The sequence below is a fragment of the Triturus cristatus genome, chromosome 4_2 (assembly GCF_964204655.1).
Source record: "Triturus cristatus chromosome 4_2, aTriCri1.1, whole genome shotgun sequence".
Taxonomy (NCBI): Eukaryota; Metazoa; Chordata; class Amphibia; order Caudata; family Salamandridae; genus Triturus; species Triturus cristatus.
The window spans coordinates 840,079,437-840,100,777 of record NC_140586.1 but is presented as its reverse complement, the minus strand read 5'-3'; the positions used below and the strand labels follow the sequence as shown (position 1 = coordinate 840,100,777).

Sequence of the window (21,341 nt, the reverse complement as noted above, 5' to 3'; positions counted from 1 at the left end):
CCCATCCTTACGCCTCCCCCCAGCGCACCTCGGCGCTCCTTTGCCTCAGACCTTGCAGCGCCCCCATGCCCCCCTCCCCCTCCGCTGCATCACTCCCGGCCGAATTCCTCTCCCTCGATACTGCGGGTGCTCAACAATGCGCCCAGGGTCACACGCCGAGATCGAAATTTATGCCAGGCCTCGTCAACCGGCCCCCGACGCATCCCTGCACCACTTTCCCTCTGTTCATTGTAATTAAGCAAAAACTAACTTCGTCCTCACACCCTTAGGAGACCGGCCCATGAAAAACACAAACACGATTTCTCCTCGAGTCGTGGCAGGAATCTAAGCCTAGGGTGAAATTTCTTCATCTGGGGCCACATAAAGGCGCCGTATTATTTCTGGGTGAAATACCTTCATCTCTATGGCCCCATAAAGGCGCTTGATTAATTCTGGGTGACATTCCTCGTTGAGGCGCTGCGATAGGGCGTGTGAGAGGGGCTGATTGACACAGAGCACACCTTCACAAAGCTGGCGCGTGCTGACCTTCACGGCAGCAAAGGTCACCCCGAGACAAAAGAAAGCGTCCGGGATCGGCCCCTCTCCGCCTCCCCACCCTCCCGGGAGGCCGACCTCCTTTTATCCTAGAATCATTGAAATACAGACTAAAGGCTCCAGGCTCAAAGCGGCCTCTCTGAACAGCCGCCGCCCCCCCTCCTCCCGAACACACACACAGATGGAGCGTGTACAGATGCGCTGGGTACATGGAAAATATAAGTTCAATTCATTTCTAAAAGCAGAATCGTTTATTTATCGATGGCGGTGTTTAAAAAGAAGAGAAATCGAAAATATACACTCTCTCTACGGGTCACTATTAGCAGCACGCTTGGTGTTGTCAACGTTTGTTTTATCAGAACGGAACCCAGCACGTTATACACTAATGACATTTCCTGTCACCGCTAGTTTGTAATATAACGCTCAACACTGACCCTTTGTCGTTTCTAGGAGCTGTCAATATCATATGTTACTATTACCCAATTTAATGGCACTCGCTTCACCAACCTTGGAAAAATGGCATTCTGGCACTGAATTCACTGGGTCAATTCATAAAAGCGTTTAGGAGTAAGGGAGCGGTACTGCAGGAGTACGCCTTTACGTACTCCTGCGTGCCCACGTGACGCTGCCCCAACCCCTCCAACTCACCATTAGTAACAGTGGAAAGGAGGCACATTCCTTTGTACTAATTGTATATGAATATTTTAAATGTTTTGGGGCCAATTGCAAACCCGTGCAAGAGCTTGTAAAAGAGTATCAGAGACGTAAACACCATGGTACCTTAAAATGTCTTTGTGAATAGGCCTCAGTGTCCTATCTCGCCAGCGATGTTGCAGGTATACAAGGTACAGAAGAAACACGCAATCTACGTAACAAAACTCCGATAATCCCACAGAGAAAGTTCATATTTGACATATTGTTTTGCACAGCGCAGTATTGACAAGAGGCGGCTTCTAGGCGCTCTTGCGAGGCTTAGCCGTTTTTAGGTCTCGCCTAGCTATTGTGTTTACGCAATCGCTATGCGAGACTCTAGTAAGAGGGGCATTTCAAAGTGCTCCCAAAAGTGGATTGCATGGCGAGCACGTGCACAATCGCGTGCATCGTGCCGCCATGCAATCCGTTTGGGGGAAGCGCTTCAGCCCACTGGCGCGTGCACGTGTAGCCACAGCCTCGGCATCATACTTCAAAGGGTCCGCTCCCCCGCCTGGAATGCACTACCCCGCCCCGCCATAGCATGCCGAGAGATTGTTTCCGCATGGCGCCTCTCACAATTGTCCCTCCCCCACCACAGGCTAGTCTCACGGACGCATTGCCATCCATCGATTTCACTTTTATGCCCGTGTTCTCTCTGCCTTTCAGCACACAGCCCGCCATCCCTCCTCTGTGTTTTCTTGCAGCTTTGCCCAGATCTGAGTCTCAAACAACCAAAATAATAAGTTTGCCCTGCACGCTTTCTGCGCTTACAAAGTTAACATATGTCGCGCTCATTCCCTTTTCATCCTTCTAAGGTCGATAACATTAGCTCCATTAATTCTGCGTCTAAGGATTTAAATAACCATATGTTTTCTTGCAACTTTAGGCACTTCACACACACAGCCCCACTGCTCACACACACAGGCATCAAGGCAGCAACAGAATGCTCTGAGCCCCACCAGTGTTTGCCACACACACATGCCTCTCGCATCTCGTGTTTTCTTCCAGCTTTGGCCCGTGTTCTCTTTGCCTTTCAGCACTCAGCTTCCCCATAACCACCATTTAACTAACATCCTGCCACACTCATTCCATTTTCATCCTCGCTTTCACTTTCATGCCCGTGTTCTCTTTGCCTTTCAGCACACAGCTTCTCCGTAGCCACCATTTAACGACCATCCTGCCACACTAATTCCATTTTCATCCTCGATTTCACTTTCATGCCCGTTTTCTCTTTGCCTTTCGGCACACAACTTCTCCGTAGCCACAATTTAACGACCATCCTGCCGTAAACACCATTTAACTACCATCCTTTTAGTTAAAATAAAAGAATTGCCTCTAAGGGTTTAAGGAACCATAGGAACTTTTATTTAAGTATTAATTATTTGCAAAAATTAAAAGCCATTGCTATTTGTAATATCAATACATCTAAGTCACGTAAATACAACACATATTGCATTACAAATGCTATAGGTGTCACATTTGCAACAGTTAAAACTATTGACATTGTACACGAGAAAGCTAGTAATTTCAATACCAACACATAAATAAAAAATTAGTCAATTTACAACACAAAAAGCTCAAACTTTCCTAATGCGAGACCTATTGCATTGCAAATGCTTGTTGTGTTGTGGATCATTCCAGAAAAAGGTGCAGATGGTGGGAATGGGAGGAGGGAACTAATAAAAGATGACGAGCGCGCGAAAAAAAACTGGAGTTTGCGAGTCTCGAACAAGCATTGAAAATGCAATAGGCCTCGCCTTTTATTAAGTTAAAGCCATTTGCTTTGCTATATAATACCATAAGCAAAGCAAATGGCTTTAACTTAATAAAAGGCGAGGCCTATTGCATTTTCCTTGCTTGTTCTTCTGTTGGATCCGTTTGTTCGTATCAGCTTCTACTGTTAAAGTTGCTGTGGGATTTATCATTTTTGTCTACAGGTACCAGCTATCCAGACTCTCCAGGTTTATGAAGCCCCACTCGCTACCAGTTTTAGCGCCCTGATGAAGATGTGACCCGTGAGTCTGGGTCCCCACACCGAAAAGCACTTCGGCACATTTTCTCTACACGACTTGTGCTATTCCTCTATGAAATTTGGATATTGTTTGGAATATAAAACCCTATACAAAAAATGTGCATATAACAAATTTTAATGGAATTAGGATTTTCATGTATTGACATTTTCAATGCTCTGTATTAAGTTTGTTTGTTATTTTTCATTTTCTCTCCCCGACTGTATATGTGTTATTGTCCTGTGGTCTACATTTAGTGGACCAGTCTTGTTATGTGTTTTGTCCAAACTGTTTGTATGAATGAATTATGAGTGTGGTCACTATTTGAATATCTGTATTTGTGGGTTTTTCATAAATATTACTTTGATTTAGGTGTTGGGATGGGAGTCGTTTGAGTAGCAATATGTTTGTGTATATCTCTTTTATTGTATATTTATTAGCTTTGTACAAATCCTGTTAAGATTGTGGTATTATAAATGTGCATTATAAAATATTTTGTATACTATCAATAAAATGAAAAATTGTTCAGTATTTAGTGGTTAATCTTGCCCCTTTTCTCCACACACTGTGTTGGCTCGAAAGTAATGAGGTTATTTATTTCCCCTTGTGTAAATTAAGACGCTTTCGCGCTATATTAGAAAATTGATTTCAGGCAGTGGGTTTGTTTGCTTGATTATTCTGCGTGCTGGGGTGGTGCCTATAAAGGCACCGTGCAAGTCACTTCCTGTGCAGATGACGCTGCCGATGTGGAGCTGTTCAACTCCACCTACTGGGGAGCAGAGGTACTGCTTGAAAAGTTTCCGGTTCAAGTCTAACAACTGAGAAACATTTTACAGCTCAGATATGCTTTTGTAGGGCAACTATCTTGAAAACTATCAAACGGCTTACGCAAAACTAAAAAAGGGTCTAGTCATTTTATACATTTTCACTTGATGGTAAGTTTCATGGTATTGGGTTAGCAATTTTTGCTGTACGAAGGGCAAATATCTGTACTATTCTTAAAGGACACTTTTTTTTTTTAATTACCATAGGCAACACTGTTCTTCATTGTTTGATATATATACACAATTTAAAACGAAAAACAGGAGCTCAATGGGCTAAGCCTCAGCCAATTTCATCAAAGACACTCAGTTATTAGCAGAGAAAATTGTTACTTACCCTGCAAATATCTGTTTATTGAGTGTAGTGCAGTAGATTCACATGCTCTGTATACTCCTTCCATCCAGTATTGGGCACGGATGTTTGCAAGTTGTCTTAAGTCAAAAGATGTGCTGTGACACTACCTTAGTGGACAATGCACATGGGCACCGACTCCATCTTAGATGGGTTTTTTTGACAGCAGGTGAGAAAGTGTATGGACTGTCGGGAGAGTGTAGCACGGTGTACCACACGTATTGTGCAGTATCAACACGGTTATAAAAGACGGCACCTGTAATCAGCAAAAGCTTCCAGGGAGGGTGGGCACATGTGAATCTACAGCACTAGGAGCTCTGAACAGATGCTTACACAGTAAATACCATTTTCCATTCGTACCAGGGGAGGCTGTTGATACACATTTTCAGCTTCGCCTGTAAAGCAACACCTTCCATAAGCAGAGGCTAGCATTTGGATTAAGCGGATGTGACAAGTTGGCCTGGTATATGCTGTTCACTAGTTAAAGTGGACACCTTGCACCAATACAATTCGACTCTTATGGTAGTAGGTTTAAGACAACCTTTTAAAGAAAGCTATCCTAGTGGTAGCTATGGAGAGCAGCCTTCAGGCTAAGTCTTTAGAGGAATGTAAAGCAGCTTGTTTTACCTTATAATCTCTTGAATCACTAAATGAAAAGACACCACACAGGTATATATATCAAATGTATATATTTATTACTAACAACTCTCTGCTAATCTACACGTGGTCCAATGCACAAGTTCGTAGAATGTCGTGAAGGGGTTGCACTCGAAAATAGTGCACGGTATCCAGGGTTTGCGGTTCCTCGTCACTCGTGGGGTCCACTTGCCTCAGCGTCGCTGGGGACTCACGATGGCCTTGGAGAAGTCAGGAAATCCTCTTCCTGGGATGCAGGGACTTCGAACTCCAGCGGGAGCGGTAAAGTTTGCGACTGTTGATTGCAAGATTGGGTGCCTGCCAAGCAGGGGAGTCACTCCTTGACTCCAAGGAAGATTCTTCAGTCTTCCAGAGGTAGTGGAACGTCGAAGGGCCAGGATTCTTCTTCAGAGCGTCGTCCAGGGATATCTAGTTTGCAATGGCAAGGGTTCCCTAACTTATACTGAAAGGAAGGGAGGGACTAGCTCTATGACCCCACCTATGGGAGGGTCAGGGGAGTGAGTGGCTACACCCTCTTCCCTTTGTCCAGTTTCGCGCCAGAGCAGGGGCAGGTAGCCCCTGAGCCAGTTTGAACTGGTGTATGCACAGAGGAGCCTACTGCTCCCCCAGTGCAGGACTTCAAAGCACTCTAGGAGTGACCCATCCAGCCCCAATACACTAAACCCTGTCTGGGAGGTGGTCACACCTCCCTGTGACAGGATGCCTATTGTTGGGCCTCCTCCACTGCGAGTTTCGGTCATCAGCAGTAGGGCAGCGCAGTGTCTGTGACTGGTGGCATCCATTTTGTGATGCCAGGGCTCTTCAGAATTCTACCGTGTTTCCACAGAAGGTACATGTCTATCCCTCTAGAAGGGTAGGATCATACTCCCACACCAGTTACCGGTGTGGGGGTATGATTCCAAAGTGTTTGACACCAAACACAACATGTTTTGATGCAGCCATTCCAAAGTTAGCATTTACCGTGAGGTTATAATGCACTTAAGAGTATATGGTTTGACCACATTCACAAACAGCCCCAGAGAATAGACTCTGAGAGCTGCAGAGGGGCCCTGCTCAGGCAGAGGCACCCCCCCCCCACATGGAAACCAAGCACCCTGCCCTCAGGATTGATAGGGCCTGCCTTAGGGGTGACTGATAGGTTTAAATGTGTGTGCAAGGAGAGATATAGTGAACCTATATCTCAGCGAGGAGTGCTAACACTACCTCACCCAGGCTGCAGTAGCAGGCCTGTGGTGTCAGATTTAGTCTGCTTCCCAGGGGTGGCATAATACATGCTTCAGCCCCTGGTAGGCCTGTGAAGTACCTATGCCCTTGGTACCTAAGGTACCATATACTAGGGGCTCATAAGGTACCACAGTATCCAATCACTAGTGCACCTAATATGCACTCCAAGTTGTTTAGAGAGAACAGAGAGGCTGGGGCCCTGATTAACAGGGTCCCAGCCAGACTATAGCCAGAAACCAGTGTAAACATCAGAAAAAAGTGGGGGCAACATAAGAGGCAGATTCTACTCTCCTACTGCGGATGTCTGTAACGAAGTCCTGAAGACGGACTGGATAACCATAGCCTGCTGGCGGGTGAGGATGCCCACACAGTATTTTTCTCTAAACGTGTGTTGGTCTGGAGTTGATCAGTTTTCCTCTTGGCAGATGTCAGCTAGCAGGATGTTACATAATAAAGCAGTGGCTGTCATTTTCTTATGGGTGGAGTGTGACCTAGGCAGCATATGTAAGACTTGCTTAGCTTTGTGGTAGCAGGATTCGATTAATTGGACTAGTAGAAATGGGGTGGCCTTTTTATGGGTTTGCAAAGGCTACAAAGAGTTGGTCAGTTTTAATCATGTATAAAGCAAACCCGCTTCTTAATCTGGTTGCTGAAAGAAGACTGGCAGCTCAATAGTTGTGGTTAAGGTAGAAGAGTGAAACCATCATAGGGAGAAACTTATGATTGGTTCTGAGAACAACCCTATCTTTGTGAACTCTGAATGAAAAGGTTCTTGTAGGGTGAGTATTTGCAGTTCACTAGTGCAACTAAGGGAAGTAATGGCCACCAGGAAGGCCACATCCCAGGAAAGAACTGTAGCAAGAATGAGCGTAAAGGGTAGGTCATGAGCCTTGTGGGGACTATATAATGATTGCACACAGGGGCTGGAGGTATTGTGGGAGGTATATAAATCACTTAAGACACCTGGGAAAGCCTTGATGTAAGCTGCAATGGCAGCCAGGCATATTAATCTGTAGGCGAGGCCTGACTTCTGAAGAAGTAAAAGATAGCAGATAATCTCCTTAATGCTAGACTTTAAGGGATTTAAGACTCTGGAAAAGTAGTAGTGGACAAACCTTTTCAATTTTGTGGCATAGCAGCACTGTGGGAGGTTCAGATAACCAATTTCTAAGACCGCTGGTGCCAGATCGCTAGGAAGTGCTGACTACGGTATGGGTGTCTGAGGTGACCTTGCCTCTGTATCAGGTCTGGCTTGAGGGGGAGCTTCTTGTGAGGACTGATGGACATCTCAAAGAGAAGGGAGTATAAGGGTTGCCTGGTACATGTGAGAGCCACTTGAAAGAGTGTCAGAGATGTTTGCTGCATCCTTCTTGCCACATACGAGAGGAGCTGGAAAAGAGTAAGAGCGTAGACAAGGATCCTTGACCAATTAATTCACTGTGCATGGCCCATGAACAGTAGGTGTGGGTACCTGGAGGCAAAGTTTGGGCATTTTGAGTTTTGGAGAGTGGCAAACAGATCTATTTGTGGATTGCCCCAATGCTGGAAGTACTTGTGTCGGACTGCACTTGTGGGTGAAGTTTCCCCTCATGCACCTTTTGATGCATTCCGCTACGAAGGTCTGCAACTTTGTTATCCACATCTGGATGTTGTTCCAATAAGGAGCATGACATGGCGGATCACCCAATGCCAGATCCTCAGCACTAAAGCGGAGTTTCCGCCCTGTTTCTCCACATACAATTTGTCAGTCATTTTGTCCATCTTGATAAGGACTATGTACCCTCGGGTGACCCGGCAGAAGGTTTGGAGGGGAAGGTGAATGGCTATTAGCTACAGGTAATTGATGTGGTGACATCCTGATTAGGAGACCACATTCCCTATATGGACATTTTGTTGAAAGCACACCCGTCTGCGAGACAGGTGTCTGTGATAATAGTCACCTGTAGAACGGGGTCTGAGAAAGACTTGCCCTGCAACAAGTTATTGTTGGTTCACCAATGCAGAGAGTGGTAAGTGCTAGCATTTACCAACACTAGATCTATCCAGTGACCCTCCGGGTGTGACATTGTGCCGTAAGGCACTCTTGAAGGGGATGGATGTGGATCCAGGTATGGCGTAAAATAGCTTGTTAAATGTGTTCAACATAGATCCCAGGAAGAGTTGGATCTGTTGAAGTTCTAGATGGCTGTAGCAAGGGAAATTGCTGCTTGCGTGTGGGCTAAGCAGACTTTGCCTATGAGTGGCCAGCGCTGCGGGGGACTTTGTGAAAACCCTTGGAAAAGTGATGACCCCAGAGTACTTTGAATTTGTATGGCCGTTCACTTACCACAAAACAAAGGTACTGGCAATGAGCAGGGTGGATGAATATGTGAAAACAGGCGACCTTGAGGCAAAGCGCTGTCAAGTAATCACCTTATTGTGGGATCAGGCACATGGCATTCTGCAGCATAGACGCATGGAAAAGCTCTGACAGGCTGCAATAATTTAGAAGCCCAAGGGCCAGCATAAGCCTGAAGGAGACGTCCTTTTTGGGATTAAGGAAGAATTATTGTCGATTTCTTGCCCGATGGTGTGAAGGCACTCTCCTTATCGCCTCCTTATGGAAGAGCACTTGTCCCTTCTATAGGTGGAGATGGTCTCTGGTGAAGGATGGGATGTTGGGAGAGGTTGCGAGAAGTTCTAGGAAGTAGCTGTGGTGAACCACCACTAAAATCCACGGGTCTAATATGATTTCCTCCCATTGAGAGCAAATCCTCCCATTAATAGGTGATGGGTGATCGGGGGAGGCAGAGCATGTCACTGTTTAGAGGTGGAAGCTGCTTTATTGGCGCTACCTCTGCCCTTGCCTCTGTTGCTACCCCTTTATGCACCCTTGGTGTAGCCCCTTCCACACTTTTGATGAAAGGCTTGCAGCGGTCTTTGGTAAGCATGCAGCTGGTTAGGTGAAGCGGGCTTGGCTCCCCCCTAGATTGTTGCTTGCAAATGGAATCTCTGGTTGTTTGACTTTGCAAGATTCCCACAGACCTTGCAATCTCCTTGCCCTTTTTTTGCCCTTGGGGGCCAAAGAGATGCTACGGCAGGTTGAGGAGATGCAGTCAAGCATGAAGTCTGAGGACGGTGGTGTTAATGCCTTTTGAGGCTCTGTCTAAGACAGTGAGCAAGCAACTAATGTTGGTGTTCAAGATGGTTTTGCCCATTTCCTCCCCCCTCTTCCTGTACTTCTCTACGAGCTGTTTGACAAACTCCTGCATTTTCCCCCAATGGGAACTGTTATTTCTGGAGAGGAACCCATAATAATTAGCTATGCACCAATGCGTGGCTGAACTTATGAATACCCTTTTGTCCGCTGTGCCAATCTTCTTACTCTCTTTATCTTGCCTCTTTTCATGGGACATCGCCTGCAGCTTGAGCTGGGATTCCGGATGTGCCAGCCGCTTTGCCCTCTTTGGCGCCTAAGAGCTCTTGTTCTCCAAGGATGTGTTTAGGGTCAGTGGAAGCCTGTTGGCGCAATTGTACTCTTTGCAAGTGGACCACTAAGAAGTCGGGGGAACCGGACTTCTGATGTATATAGGGTCGCTAAGTGAGGGTATTAGATTTCACATTCCTTACCTTAATTGGCTCCTTAAAGTTCTCAGGATCAGACTTAAGCATAGGCAAGAAATGCACCATCTGCTCAGACTTGAAGAGCTTCTCCATTTGGAAGTCCTCTTCCTCCTTTATGACATACATGTCTACTTTGTGAAATGCTGGGGCCCTTTGTATGACTGCATGGTAGGTCATGCTATAATCTGGCGGGGATCAGGTAGTGGTTCAGATCGGAATCGTCTGGTGGGTCAATTTTATAGTCGTCATAGGGGTCAACATTCGGTCCTGCGTCTAAGGGGTGGTCATATGGGTCAGTCATAAGGGTCGACAGGTTTGTATGGACTGCCTGGGTCTGAAAAGGTGACTGGAAACCCCAGTGACTGGGTGGAAGAAGAGATGGTTCTGTGTGGCATCAAGCTCCTCCTGAAGTCGCAGCAACATCCGCAACTCCAATTACTCAGATCCAGCTGTCAACTAAGGTTTCAGCATCTGCAGAATTTTTATCGTTGACAGGATGTTCAGCGCCGGCTTCAAATACGAGTGAGGATGCACAGCACGCTTGGATCGAGCAGGGCTCGATAGCTGGTGAGGTTCAACAACCTCAGTTTTGCAGTCTTCTTTGCCAAAGCCTTTTCTCAGTACTGGCGGAGGCTCTAGAAGAGGCATGGGGGTCGGAGACATGTGGTATACTTAAGACTTAAGTCTTAATTTGACAGCCGCTGGTCTTTGGTGTCAGCTTGAAATCCTGCTCTTCCAAGTGCTCCACCGTGCTGAAAGAAACTTCTCTGTACTGGGTGTTGGCTGGGAAGCCAAGACTCCAGATGAGCAAGCCTCTCTGCCACCACAGGGATCTCCGGAGATGTCTGGAGTTTCAAGGGAAACTTGTTGGTGCATCTTACAGTCTGCTCAGTAACTTAGGGTCTTCTGTGAGAGAAAGGCAAGGGAGAACACACAAGAGGCTTCGGGAGAAAGGCATAAGTTGCAGTTGTTGTCCGCCCAAGGGTGTTTAGAGTTGCACTGGGGGCAATTGCATTCACCTTTATCGAAGGTCGAGAGAGGACGTGGTCCTAAAAGGGAACAGGGAGGCTCCGTGTCTGGGATATTAAACTGTCAAGTCAGTCCTACGGAAGGTGTCCGGTGAAGTAAACCAACAGAGTTGAGACACAGACTGGTTTTCAGATGCTTCGGTGTCGAAATCCAACAGGGTGGGCTCAAAAACATGGAAGAAATAAGACTCATTCAAAGCCCTCTTGTTGTGTGCCTGAACCCAATATAAAAAAAACTAAGATAGTGTCACTGCGCAAGCATCTCCGACTAATTGAGGAATCACAGCACATCTTGTGACCTCAAAAAAGTCATCATAGACAACCAACTTGCAAACATCCAAACCCAACCCTAGATGGCAGCCACACATGCTATGAATACCTATTTCCTATTAAAATTAAAGTATCAACAGTAGCTAGAGATTTGCAATTGCCAATTGTGTAATATTTCCATAGGCACGGAAACGATTAAACAACTATACTACCTTTGATCCCTGCTTCAATTAAACATAGTGTCTCCCTTCTCAAAGATTTTGGTGACCTCTTGGAGGCTAATGCCAAAAAGTGATGTTATGGTCAAGTCCAATTCTCTTGGATTGCTGTCCTGTTTGCATCCTTCACTTAGTCCATGAAGTATTGACCCATGCTCTGAGACATCTGAGATCTTTTTAGTACAGTCAAGATTCTGTACTCATCATCACATCTAATTACATTTCACACGCCTCCTATGCAGGATTTCACACCTCTCATAGTACTAATACTGTGCTTTTATCCTGTCTGCTTCAACCAAGAAATATTGCTGATCATGGCAGCAGAGCCATGCTGAACTTGCTGGACCAATCTGGGGACTTGGACACCATAGTCTCTTTGAGGCAGGTGTCAGACACTGCTCTGTATTGGTCTACCCAATTTCAGACAGGCCATTCAGGTGCCTTTGTTTCAGTCCTAGTTTTGAGTGCTCTCCTGTAGCATCAGCAGGGCCATTGCCCAACCTCAACACTTTTCAGCATCTGTGTATCTGCTATAGCTTTCCTTATCAAATCCTTTGGTGTGTATGTTAAGGCCTATGCTAACATTCAGATTAGTTCTCATGCTGGCAGAGACACTTGAACTAACTTCAATTTTAAGAATTGTCTGTCAGCAGTAGCTGCTAGGGTGAATTTCCTTTCCCTCAAATGTGACAAGACTGAGTTCCTTGCTGTCGGAGGCTTATCTTCCCGCTAGTCATGCCACTTGTAACCTCTGATCATGGCCCTCCTCCCACCCTGTGGATATCATTCACAATCTGGGCTACCTCTTCACGTGCTCCTTCTCTTACTTCGTTCAAATTAGTAAAATTATCTTGACCTGCTTTTCTTTGAGGATACTTTGGGAGACGAGACCATATTTCTCAAACAACACTTGTCCGTTATCCTGGTTGATGCTTGCATTACTGTAGCTCCAAAAAACAACTTAATTTAGAACATAACAATTATGATGTTGGGAAAGTGCCTTTATATCTATATTCCTCCATTGGACATATCAAACGACGACCGTGCCATAATCCTGCCACACATCCTATATTCATAGAGCTTTCCCACACGGTCGCATGACCTTGTTTAAGAACTAGGAGGTCATTCCTTCACCTCACTAGCCAGAGTTCAGTCCTTATAACAAGGTGGATATATTGCATAAGGGGAAAAGTGAAATGGACGGGCATTAAATAATGCTGTTGAGTTTTCCAAAAGCTGTGCAGCTTTTCTAACTGGTTTTATCGCTTCACATTGGTTGCTGCCTTGTTTTTTAGTACTGCTGATGACCCTTTTAAAATAAGTTTATTAGGGTCGAAACGTCAACGAATACATTAGAGGAGTGACTTCAGTTTTGATGTTGTGCACACCATACTCTGATTCAGAGTTGTGTTGCTGAAATCTATATTCATATCAGCCCCTAGTTTTGTTTATATACTTTGTACATAGCACTTGCACACTTTAGTTCATTCACTTTCACTGCGATGTTTTTGTCGGAGCACCTTTTTGTGATGCTAGATGTTCGTATACTTTTGTGTTTTCACAGTGAATATATTTGATTTGATCCGTTCTAAAAAGCAGTCAATTTATGGCTTTTTTGATTTGCCAAGGAAGTTGAGGCGTACATTTTTCCAGAAGGGACCAGTGTTTTGTTCTATTACTGATCTGCCCCAGTTCCCAGGGTTATAGGGCTGTCCCTTATTACTTAGCGAAGGAATAATTCAGATCATGTGAATCTTCCACAGAGTCAAAGCTGGAGAACCTCATATCCCGAATCTCTTTGGTAGTCGTACACCTCTATTGCTCCATTCCAGATTTCTGTGTCCTAAATGATTAACTTGGCATTTAGAGAATTGGAATCTAGGTTTCTATCTTCTGGAACACGCCTCCCACTTATTTAAATCATGGCTTGGACAGGGGCTTGGTGGCAAAGCGGATCTTTGTCCCACACAAAAATGTGCAAACTTTACCATACAGCTGATCTGCAGTACCAAATCTTTACATTTTCTTTCAACTGTCTATGCATGTCTGGACAACCATATTCAGCTCAATAGTTGGCCAACACTACTAAAAGGAGGACATGTAGCCACAGCAGTACTGTAGAGAGTATTGTGAAGTTGCACTCAATAAACAGGGCTTATTTATTCAACTGAACCATTATCTTTCTGAGAGGCGAAATAAGGAAACGGTAACAGCAGCAAATCATTTCCGAGTTATATTATATTCTCAAGAGATACAGAAATGCTTCCAGGATGTGCAACACCATAATCAGGCTTGATAATGGTGCAATGAAATATTAGCATGGTTAAATCATTTTTTATAAGTTATATAATCAGGCAGCGTTCCACTCTTCTTTCGATGTGTGCTCCACCACAACTCTAGGCCCGGCAGTATTCCATTACCCGGGGCCACCTCCGCTGGGATCGGTGATCTCTTCACCCTGGTTAGCCAGCTCATTCAGTCCTCCCAAGGGCTCATATCCGTATCGATGGCCACACAGTTATAAGCGGCGTACCGCAGCTTCTCTTCGCAGACTTTGGCACTGGAAAAGAAAGAGTAAAAACAAAAAATAGATATTATTGCTCAATGCTGGAAGTCCTTTGTGATCCCTGTTTCCCACAGTTGACCCCTGGCCCTCTTTTTATTTGGCGTAGATCCCCACCACCAGCTGTACTGCCTCACTGTGGCATCATCTAATAAATAGAAACACCACTGACTGTTTTTTAGATGGAGCCTAAAGAATACTTTATGCGATTGGTGTTCGCTTAAACCAAAGGAAATGATGGACGGAGTGTTGAACATTGCAAGCACTCACCCCCAGTCAACTGATCTGGGTTTAATCCATCACCGTTCTTTAGCCCACTCTGCCACCCCAGTTCAGACATGGCCATATGCAAATCAGTCTGACCCTGTGCCTCATGGGAACAGTCCAGCCCGAACTGCCAAGCCATGTCTTCCCTGGACCGGAAACAAGCTTCCTAGGACCGGTTTCTGGCATTTCAGCAGTCTTCAGCCAGGCTTGCTTGAATCCAGTGGCAAAGTGAGCAAGGGACCCACGTCTGGGCATAACCCAGATCAGTTGACTGGGTGTGAGTGTTTGATTGGTTCTGATGCTCCGTCCATCACTACTCCCTTTTGTACCATTAGTGTTCGCTTGTCACATTTTGCTTCTGTCCACCATAGCATGGAGCATGGGGCCAAAGGGTAAGATCACTTCAGCCTTTGGCTCTATTGCACTGTGAGTGACGGCATTGGACCCGCTCACACATGCTCATCCGCCAAAAACAAAGCGCACCAGGGCCGGTGTGGCAATATCTACTTTCAAATTCAAAGCTTGTTGATTGGTTACTAAAAACCATTACAATCATTTAATTGCTAAAAATGCATCCTTAAAAATGAGAACCTATTGTACACCACACATTAACCTTCACCAATCACAGAAATACTAATAGTCTTTTGACCAATAATTAAATTAAAAAAACTGGTCGTCCAAGTTCATTAAAATTTGCATAATAAAATGAATTCTTAAAAAAGGTCTAGTGGTGTGGAGAGCAATGAAGCGCGTTGGTAAAGGTCTAGCGACATTCTGAACAATAATGTGCATTCGTTTTAGCGACAAACGTGAACTGAATGAACGACTACCCCCCCACTGGATCGATGGAGTGCAAGGCAAGTCTCACAAAATCATGTACAATAGGTGCATTGGAATTGACTCCAGAAGCTGCACGTCTGCCAGAGCTAAATGGACTTATACCAGAGCCTCTTTCCAATCTTGAACTTTTCATTTCTTGGAGTCATCCTTGTGCTTTCCACAGGGTCTGCGAGAGGCAGCAATTTTAAGCCAATGATACATTTTCTTTCCACTAACGGGTCCCATTTTCCTGTGCTGTGCCTTAAACTCGAAAGAGTTTTCATACTTGCTCCAAGCAAACGGCATATCGGAAGTCCCCTTACTCTTCTATTAAAACTGTATACAACAGTCACTCTTCTTTAACTTTTTTATGGCAGTCTAGGGCTGCAATGTTTAGGCGATGCTAGGTTTTCATTTTTACTTCTGTGGCATTTATAGTTATAAAAAAAAAGAAAATTAAAAAAAAAAAAAACACATCCCTCTGCTTGCCAATGTTTGTCAAGAAATTGCTAATTAAGCGGCAACCATGATGCACTCTAAATCTGAAACTCTTAAATGTTTGATGAAGACCGAGGTCAGAGCAGGCCAGGCTTCCAGGAACCGCACGCGCCCACTTCCGCAGCAGAGTGAATTCGGTAGAGCGCGGCCGCCGTCTGGGCAGCGCGGGTCTGCGAGCGGATATGTGCGGACTTCATCAATTCAATATAAAACGGAATGGGAAACTTTTATTATATTATTTTATCGCTGAAGATAGCAGGCAGGAAACGGCGTATAATTTGCAGAGCTAAGAAAGAAGAACGGGTATAAAAGGATGCATGTACAAGAGGGACAGAGTTAAATACCACTGGGCCTGCGGGGTGGAGGGGGCACATACGGGTGACGAATCTAAAATGCAACACTTCCACTTTTTGGCGACTTAATAAATTGCTCCAAATTAAACCCTATTTCTTCAATCTTTTTAATCGACCCCACCTTGAATATTTTCCTCAGTGAGCAGCAGGGTGTGGGTGTCTGCAGTGCAGCAGGTGCAGTGGTACCAGGACCCAGAGTTGTGAGGGGCAAACTACACCCCAACTATGGCTGCCTTTTACAAACCAATGATTAAGAGCGTACGCAAAACGGCTTTTTACTAGCCCACATGGAGCGAAGGGGGCAAGAGGGTCTTTTAATGCCAAACCAGGGAGGCAAGAATGTAACAGATGAGGTACTTTGGAACTGAGCAGCATCTCTAAAAGTGACACAGGGCAGCACAACGTGTGGTCACTGGGGGTCCTCTGGCAGGGCAGTGTGACGAGTGGGCATTAGGATCCCCAGGCATGGCAGTATGATGAGTGGTCACTAGGGACCCCTGGCAGGGCAGTGTGATGAGCGGTCACTAGGGACCCCCTGGCAGGGCAGTGTGACGAGCGGTCACAAGGATCCCCTTTGCACAACAGTATGACGTGTGGTCACTAGGGACCCTTCTGGCAGGGTAGTGTGACGAGCGGTCACTAGGGTCCCCTGGCAGGGCAGTATGATGAGTGGTCACTAGGTACCCCCGGCAGAGCAGCGCGACGAGTGGTCACTAGGGACCCCCTGGCAGGGCAGCATGACGAGGGCAGCATGACGAGTGGTCACTAGGGACCCCCTGGCAGGGCAGCATGACGAGTGGTCACTAGGGACCGCCTGGCAGGGCAGCATGACGAGTGGTCACTAGGGACCCCCTGGCAGGGCAGCATGACGAGTGGTCACTAGGGACCCCCTGGCAGGGCAATGTGACCTGTTTTTTGGACGAATGCAGTTAATATTTCCCAACTGCATATGCATTGTTTTTAACTTTGACACCAAGTGTTAACCAATAAAGGTCTTTTTTCTCTTGGTAGCCAATTTTAAATCACATATCACTTTCCTTTTTGTACTGCGTCCATCACTCCAATTCTATAGTGCTTTACATCTGTAGGATTTTAGTACATCCTACAGCTGAATAGTTTCTAAAAAATATCCCTGAGCTCCTCCCTCACAGTGAGGGGGTTTTAGCCCTTGGCTGCACTAGGTATTGCAACCAAGAGTAGATCCCAGGGTAACTAGGGGTCCCCAGGTAAGGCTGTGTGATGAGCGGTCATTAGGGGTTCCCTGGACTGTCGAGGAGCTTTGGATGTTGAGATGTATAGTAGGGCCACTCCAGAAGCCACAGGGGCAGTGCCACAAGCAGTCACTTAAGTGGAGCTGAACTGGACAGCAGCTCCGGAAGTGTCCGGCTGCAGCACCACAAGAGGTTAACCAGAGGCGCACTGGAGATGAGCAGCAGTTCCAAATGTCACAGGATCCAGTGCTGCAAGCAGTCACTGGAGGACCCTTGAAGATGGGCAGCAACGGTAGAAGTCACAGGTTGCAGTCGAGCCGCTGGGATGTGCTAGGATGTGGTGCTATGGCTGGTCATTAGAGCCCCGATGGACCGGGGAAGAGTGACAGGATGCGGAACTGCAAATGGTCATGACAGGTCACTTGAAGAGGGCAGCCATTTCGGTGGGTGATGGGATTCCATCCTCAGAAAAGGACTCCCCACATGTATGACTGAGAGTCTTTGCTTTTGCTTCTGCTGTATGTTCTTAGAGCTTCTATAAGCTTGCTAGACCCGCGGATAAGTTGTTTTGTAACAATGTGGCAAGCGGTCACTAGGGGTAACCTGGCAGCGCAATGTGAAGAGCGGTCACTAGGGGTCCCTTGGCAGGGTAGTGTGATAAGCAGTCACTAGGGGTCCCCTGGCAGGGCAGCGTGACAAGTGGTCACTAGGGGTCCCCAGGTAGGGCTGTGTGATGAGCGGTCACTAGGGGTTCCCTGGACTGTCGAGGAGCTTTGGATGTTGAGACGTATAGTAGGGCCACTCCAGAAGCCACAGGGGGCAGTGCCACAAGCAGTCACTTAAGTGGAGCTGAGATGGACAGCAGCTCCGGAAGTGTCCGGCTGCAGCACCACAAGAGGTTAACGAGAGGCGCACTGGAGATGAGCAGCAGTTCCAAATGTCACAGGATCCAGTGCTACAAGCAGTCACTGAAGGACCCTTGAAGATGGGCAGCAACGGTAGAAGTCACAGGTTGCAGTCGAGCCGCTGGAATGTGCCAGGATGTGGTGCTATGGCTGGTCATTAGAGCCCCGATGGACCGGGGAACAGTGACAGGATGCGGAACTGCAAATGGTCATGACAGGTCACTTGGAGAGGGCAGCTGCTCTGTATGTGTACAATGCAGTACTGCAAGTGGCCACTAGAGATCCCCTGGCGATGGACAACAGCTCTGCATGTGTATAATGCAGTACTGAAACTGGTCACTAGAGGTCCCTTGGAGATAGGCAATAGCTCTGAATGGGACAGGATGCAGCACTGCAAGCAGTCACTAGAGGTTCCTTGTAGCTGGGCAGCAGCTGTAGATGTCACAGGCTGCAGTAGTGTGGCCGTAGATGTGCGGGGATGCAGTGCCGCGGGCAGCCATTAGAGGTCTAATGGACCTGTGCAAAAAGACGCTGTACTGCAAGTGGTAATTAAAGGTCGATTGGAGATGGATAGCAGCTCTGGCTGTCACAGCGTGCAATATATTGCAGCCGTGCACATTTTCATTACATTTCCCTGGAGGTCGAAAGCGACTCTAGATGTGCCAAGTAGTGACAGTAGGTCAAGTGTAGATTTGCAGTAGCTAGGGAAGTGACAGGAATATTGCAAGCAGACACGAGGTTGACTTAATTGCTTGCTTTTACTGCAGAGAATGCGTCACTCGAACAGTCACACTTTTGGCAGTAGAATGTCACTTATATGTACCATGAAATCATGAAAATGTCATGCATAAGCGGTCTAAAAACTTGGAAGCTATGACTTTCTATTTTTTTTTATCTCTTAAAAGATCCGCTATAAATAACATTTAGACATGCTAGGAAAGCAGTTTTACACTGCACCGAGTTCGAATCCCCGCAGGGAAGACTCAGCCTTCCATCACTCCAAGGTTGGTAAATTGAGAACAACTAAACTGCCCAGTGGAAACACCTCTGTTTTCTAGCACTCAGAAAAGCAAACAAGGCCGAAGGGGGTCTTTGTAGTGCTATACGGAAAAATAAAGTATTACAATATTTTAACTACTGATAATGTTACCGCAGAAAACAGCATGTAAGACAAAGTCTGAAATAATGACAGTTTTTAACAACTGCTTCTAGTCACAGCCAATAGAGATACTATGATGCACTATTCCATTAAAGATTATTAGATTGATTAAAAATCAATTTCATGCACATACGGGGAGCTCCTTTCTTAAGCGCTGGGGCAGAAGTGCTGGGAAATGAAACACCAACGAAGCATTAGATAATGCCATTGTGAGAAAGTGCCTCTTTTGACAGGATTACCCCCACTTTTTGCCTGGTATTTGATGTGGATTCGATTGTAAGGACCTGCCAACCAGGTCCCCTGTGCCAGTGCTTCTTCCACAATTGGCCCCTCAGGCCCACTGCAAGTCCCTAGTAAATGGGTACCTAGGGCATTGGGACTGAAGAGGGTCTCCTAGGGACCCCTTACCTTAGCCTTCAGACTGCTACTACGGAATGCATGGCCTGGTGCAGACAAAATGACAAAGTCGACAGGGGAAATTGCCTGTGTGCCTGTGCCATGCCAGCTTGCACTGCCTACGGTATAGGTAAGTCACCACTCTAGCAGGCCTTCCAGCCCGACGGCATACCACAGGTGTGGGAATATCTGCTTGAGAAGATGTGCCCCTACAACATTTAAGTCCATTCTTGGGTATTGCAAGCCATAGAGAGTACAATGGCTGGAAACTCGACAGCTCGAGTTCCCAAGCACAATGATAGCTTCTCTGAAACCAGGAGTGTTTGGTGCCAAATTACTCCTCTCAATAAACCCACACTGATGTCAGTGTGAGATGTATTGAACCATGTACTCAGAGGGCACCTTGGAAGTACCCCCTGGAAACCTACCAAATCTGGTGTGGTCACAGACTGGCTGTAGGCAGCCTGCCACCACCAGACAGGTTTCTGGACCCCTGGGTCGAGAGCCTCTGCTCTCTAGGACCAGAAACGTATGCACATCCTAGGCGGAGGTGTCACACCTCCTTCCCCAGGATGGGCACAGTGCTCGAGAGGTAAGCTTCAAGGGCCTGCCGCCTTTGTCATGCGACCCCCAGCCTCTGGTGCTAGCAGCAGATGGCAGCCCCTGGTTTACACCCCCACTTTGGGTGGGAAAACCGTCAGGAAAACCTTGAAGTATAGGAGCTATGCCCACCTCTGCCAACTCCACCCCTATGGTGGGGGAGGTGAAGCACTTCTTTCAGTCCCCGCAATCTTGACGATGGGGAGACTCCTCCAATCAGGGCTAGGACTATGCACCCTCCCACAAGAGGGCGGCATAATTGAGGGTGTAGTCATCCCAAGTAAGTTGCCCATTGGCCCTACCTGACACTCCCTGAAAAGGCCCCTAAATGTATTATTTATGTGGATCCCCAAGACCCTGAAACTAGTTTCTGCTGACCTAAGAAGGACGAAGACACCGTGCAGCGAAGCCTGAAAACACCTACTTACTTAGCCCTACCGGCTTGTCTCCAGCTTTAAAGCCCCTGCAAAAGAAGACCATGCCTGTCCTGCCGCCAGCGACTCCCATAACCCAAGGAAGGCCGCCTGCCCTTTGACAGTGTCTCCTGAGGTCAGCAGATCTGTCCCCAACAAACCTATACAAAGGGCTCTGGTGCCCTCTGGAACCGAGAGTCCTGCCCACTCTGCACCGGATGCCTTCAGCCCTTGTCCAGGAGGCCCACCGATGCAGAACAGGTTCTCCAGAGATCCTGACATCAAGTCCAGCACTGGCTGACTTGAGGCTCCGGTAAGAAGAATCCGATGTCAAAGGACACCCCTGCACCCGAAGCCCCTGGGCCTTGGTAAGCTGAACAGATGGCGCCCCGACGACCCTCAACACCTTAACTTACCTCGGTCGTCTCTGATGACCTGCGTGCAGCCGCCTGGTTGTCTAAGCCGAGTTTCTGCATTGAAGAACATTGGGACCTGTAATATGCTGTACCTTTCAGCCATTGTAAGTATTCATGTGGAAGGCTGCACCTCTAAGTGACATAGTGTTGTTCTGAAGACTGCTTCTTGAGAATGTTTGGATTCAAGATAAAGCAGTTGGGACTACAGCTGAGTTGGCAGGCTGAGGTGTAAAGGATCTACTTAAATAAATAACTTTGGATTATCTCAACTGGATTGGATTGATCTTTACAGGCACCCAACTCTATATTTGCACCCTGCATCCGGCCGCCCC

General features: G+C 46.7%; 1 protein-coding gene across 1 annotated transcript in view; it reads right to left on the bottom strand.

Annotated features, from left to right (window-relative positions):
* Positions 1–13,629: 13,629 nt before the first annotated feature.
* LOC146835223 (E3 ubiquitin-protein ligase HECTD3-like) overlaps positions 13,630–21,341 on the bottom strand; it is a 387,450-nt gene continuing 379,738 nt past the window's right edge. The window contains exon 21 of the mRNA XM_085602812.1: positions 13,630–13,969. Within this exon, the coding sequence (XP_085458938.1) occupies positions 13,885–13,969 (85 nt within the window). The 3' untranslated portion in view covers positions 13,630–13,884. The remainder of the gene's footprint in view (positions 13,970–21,341) is intronic.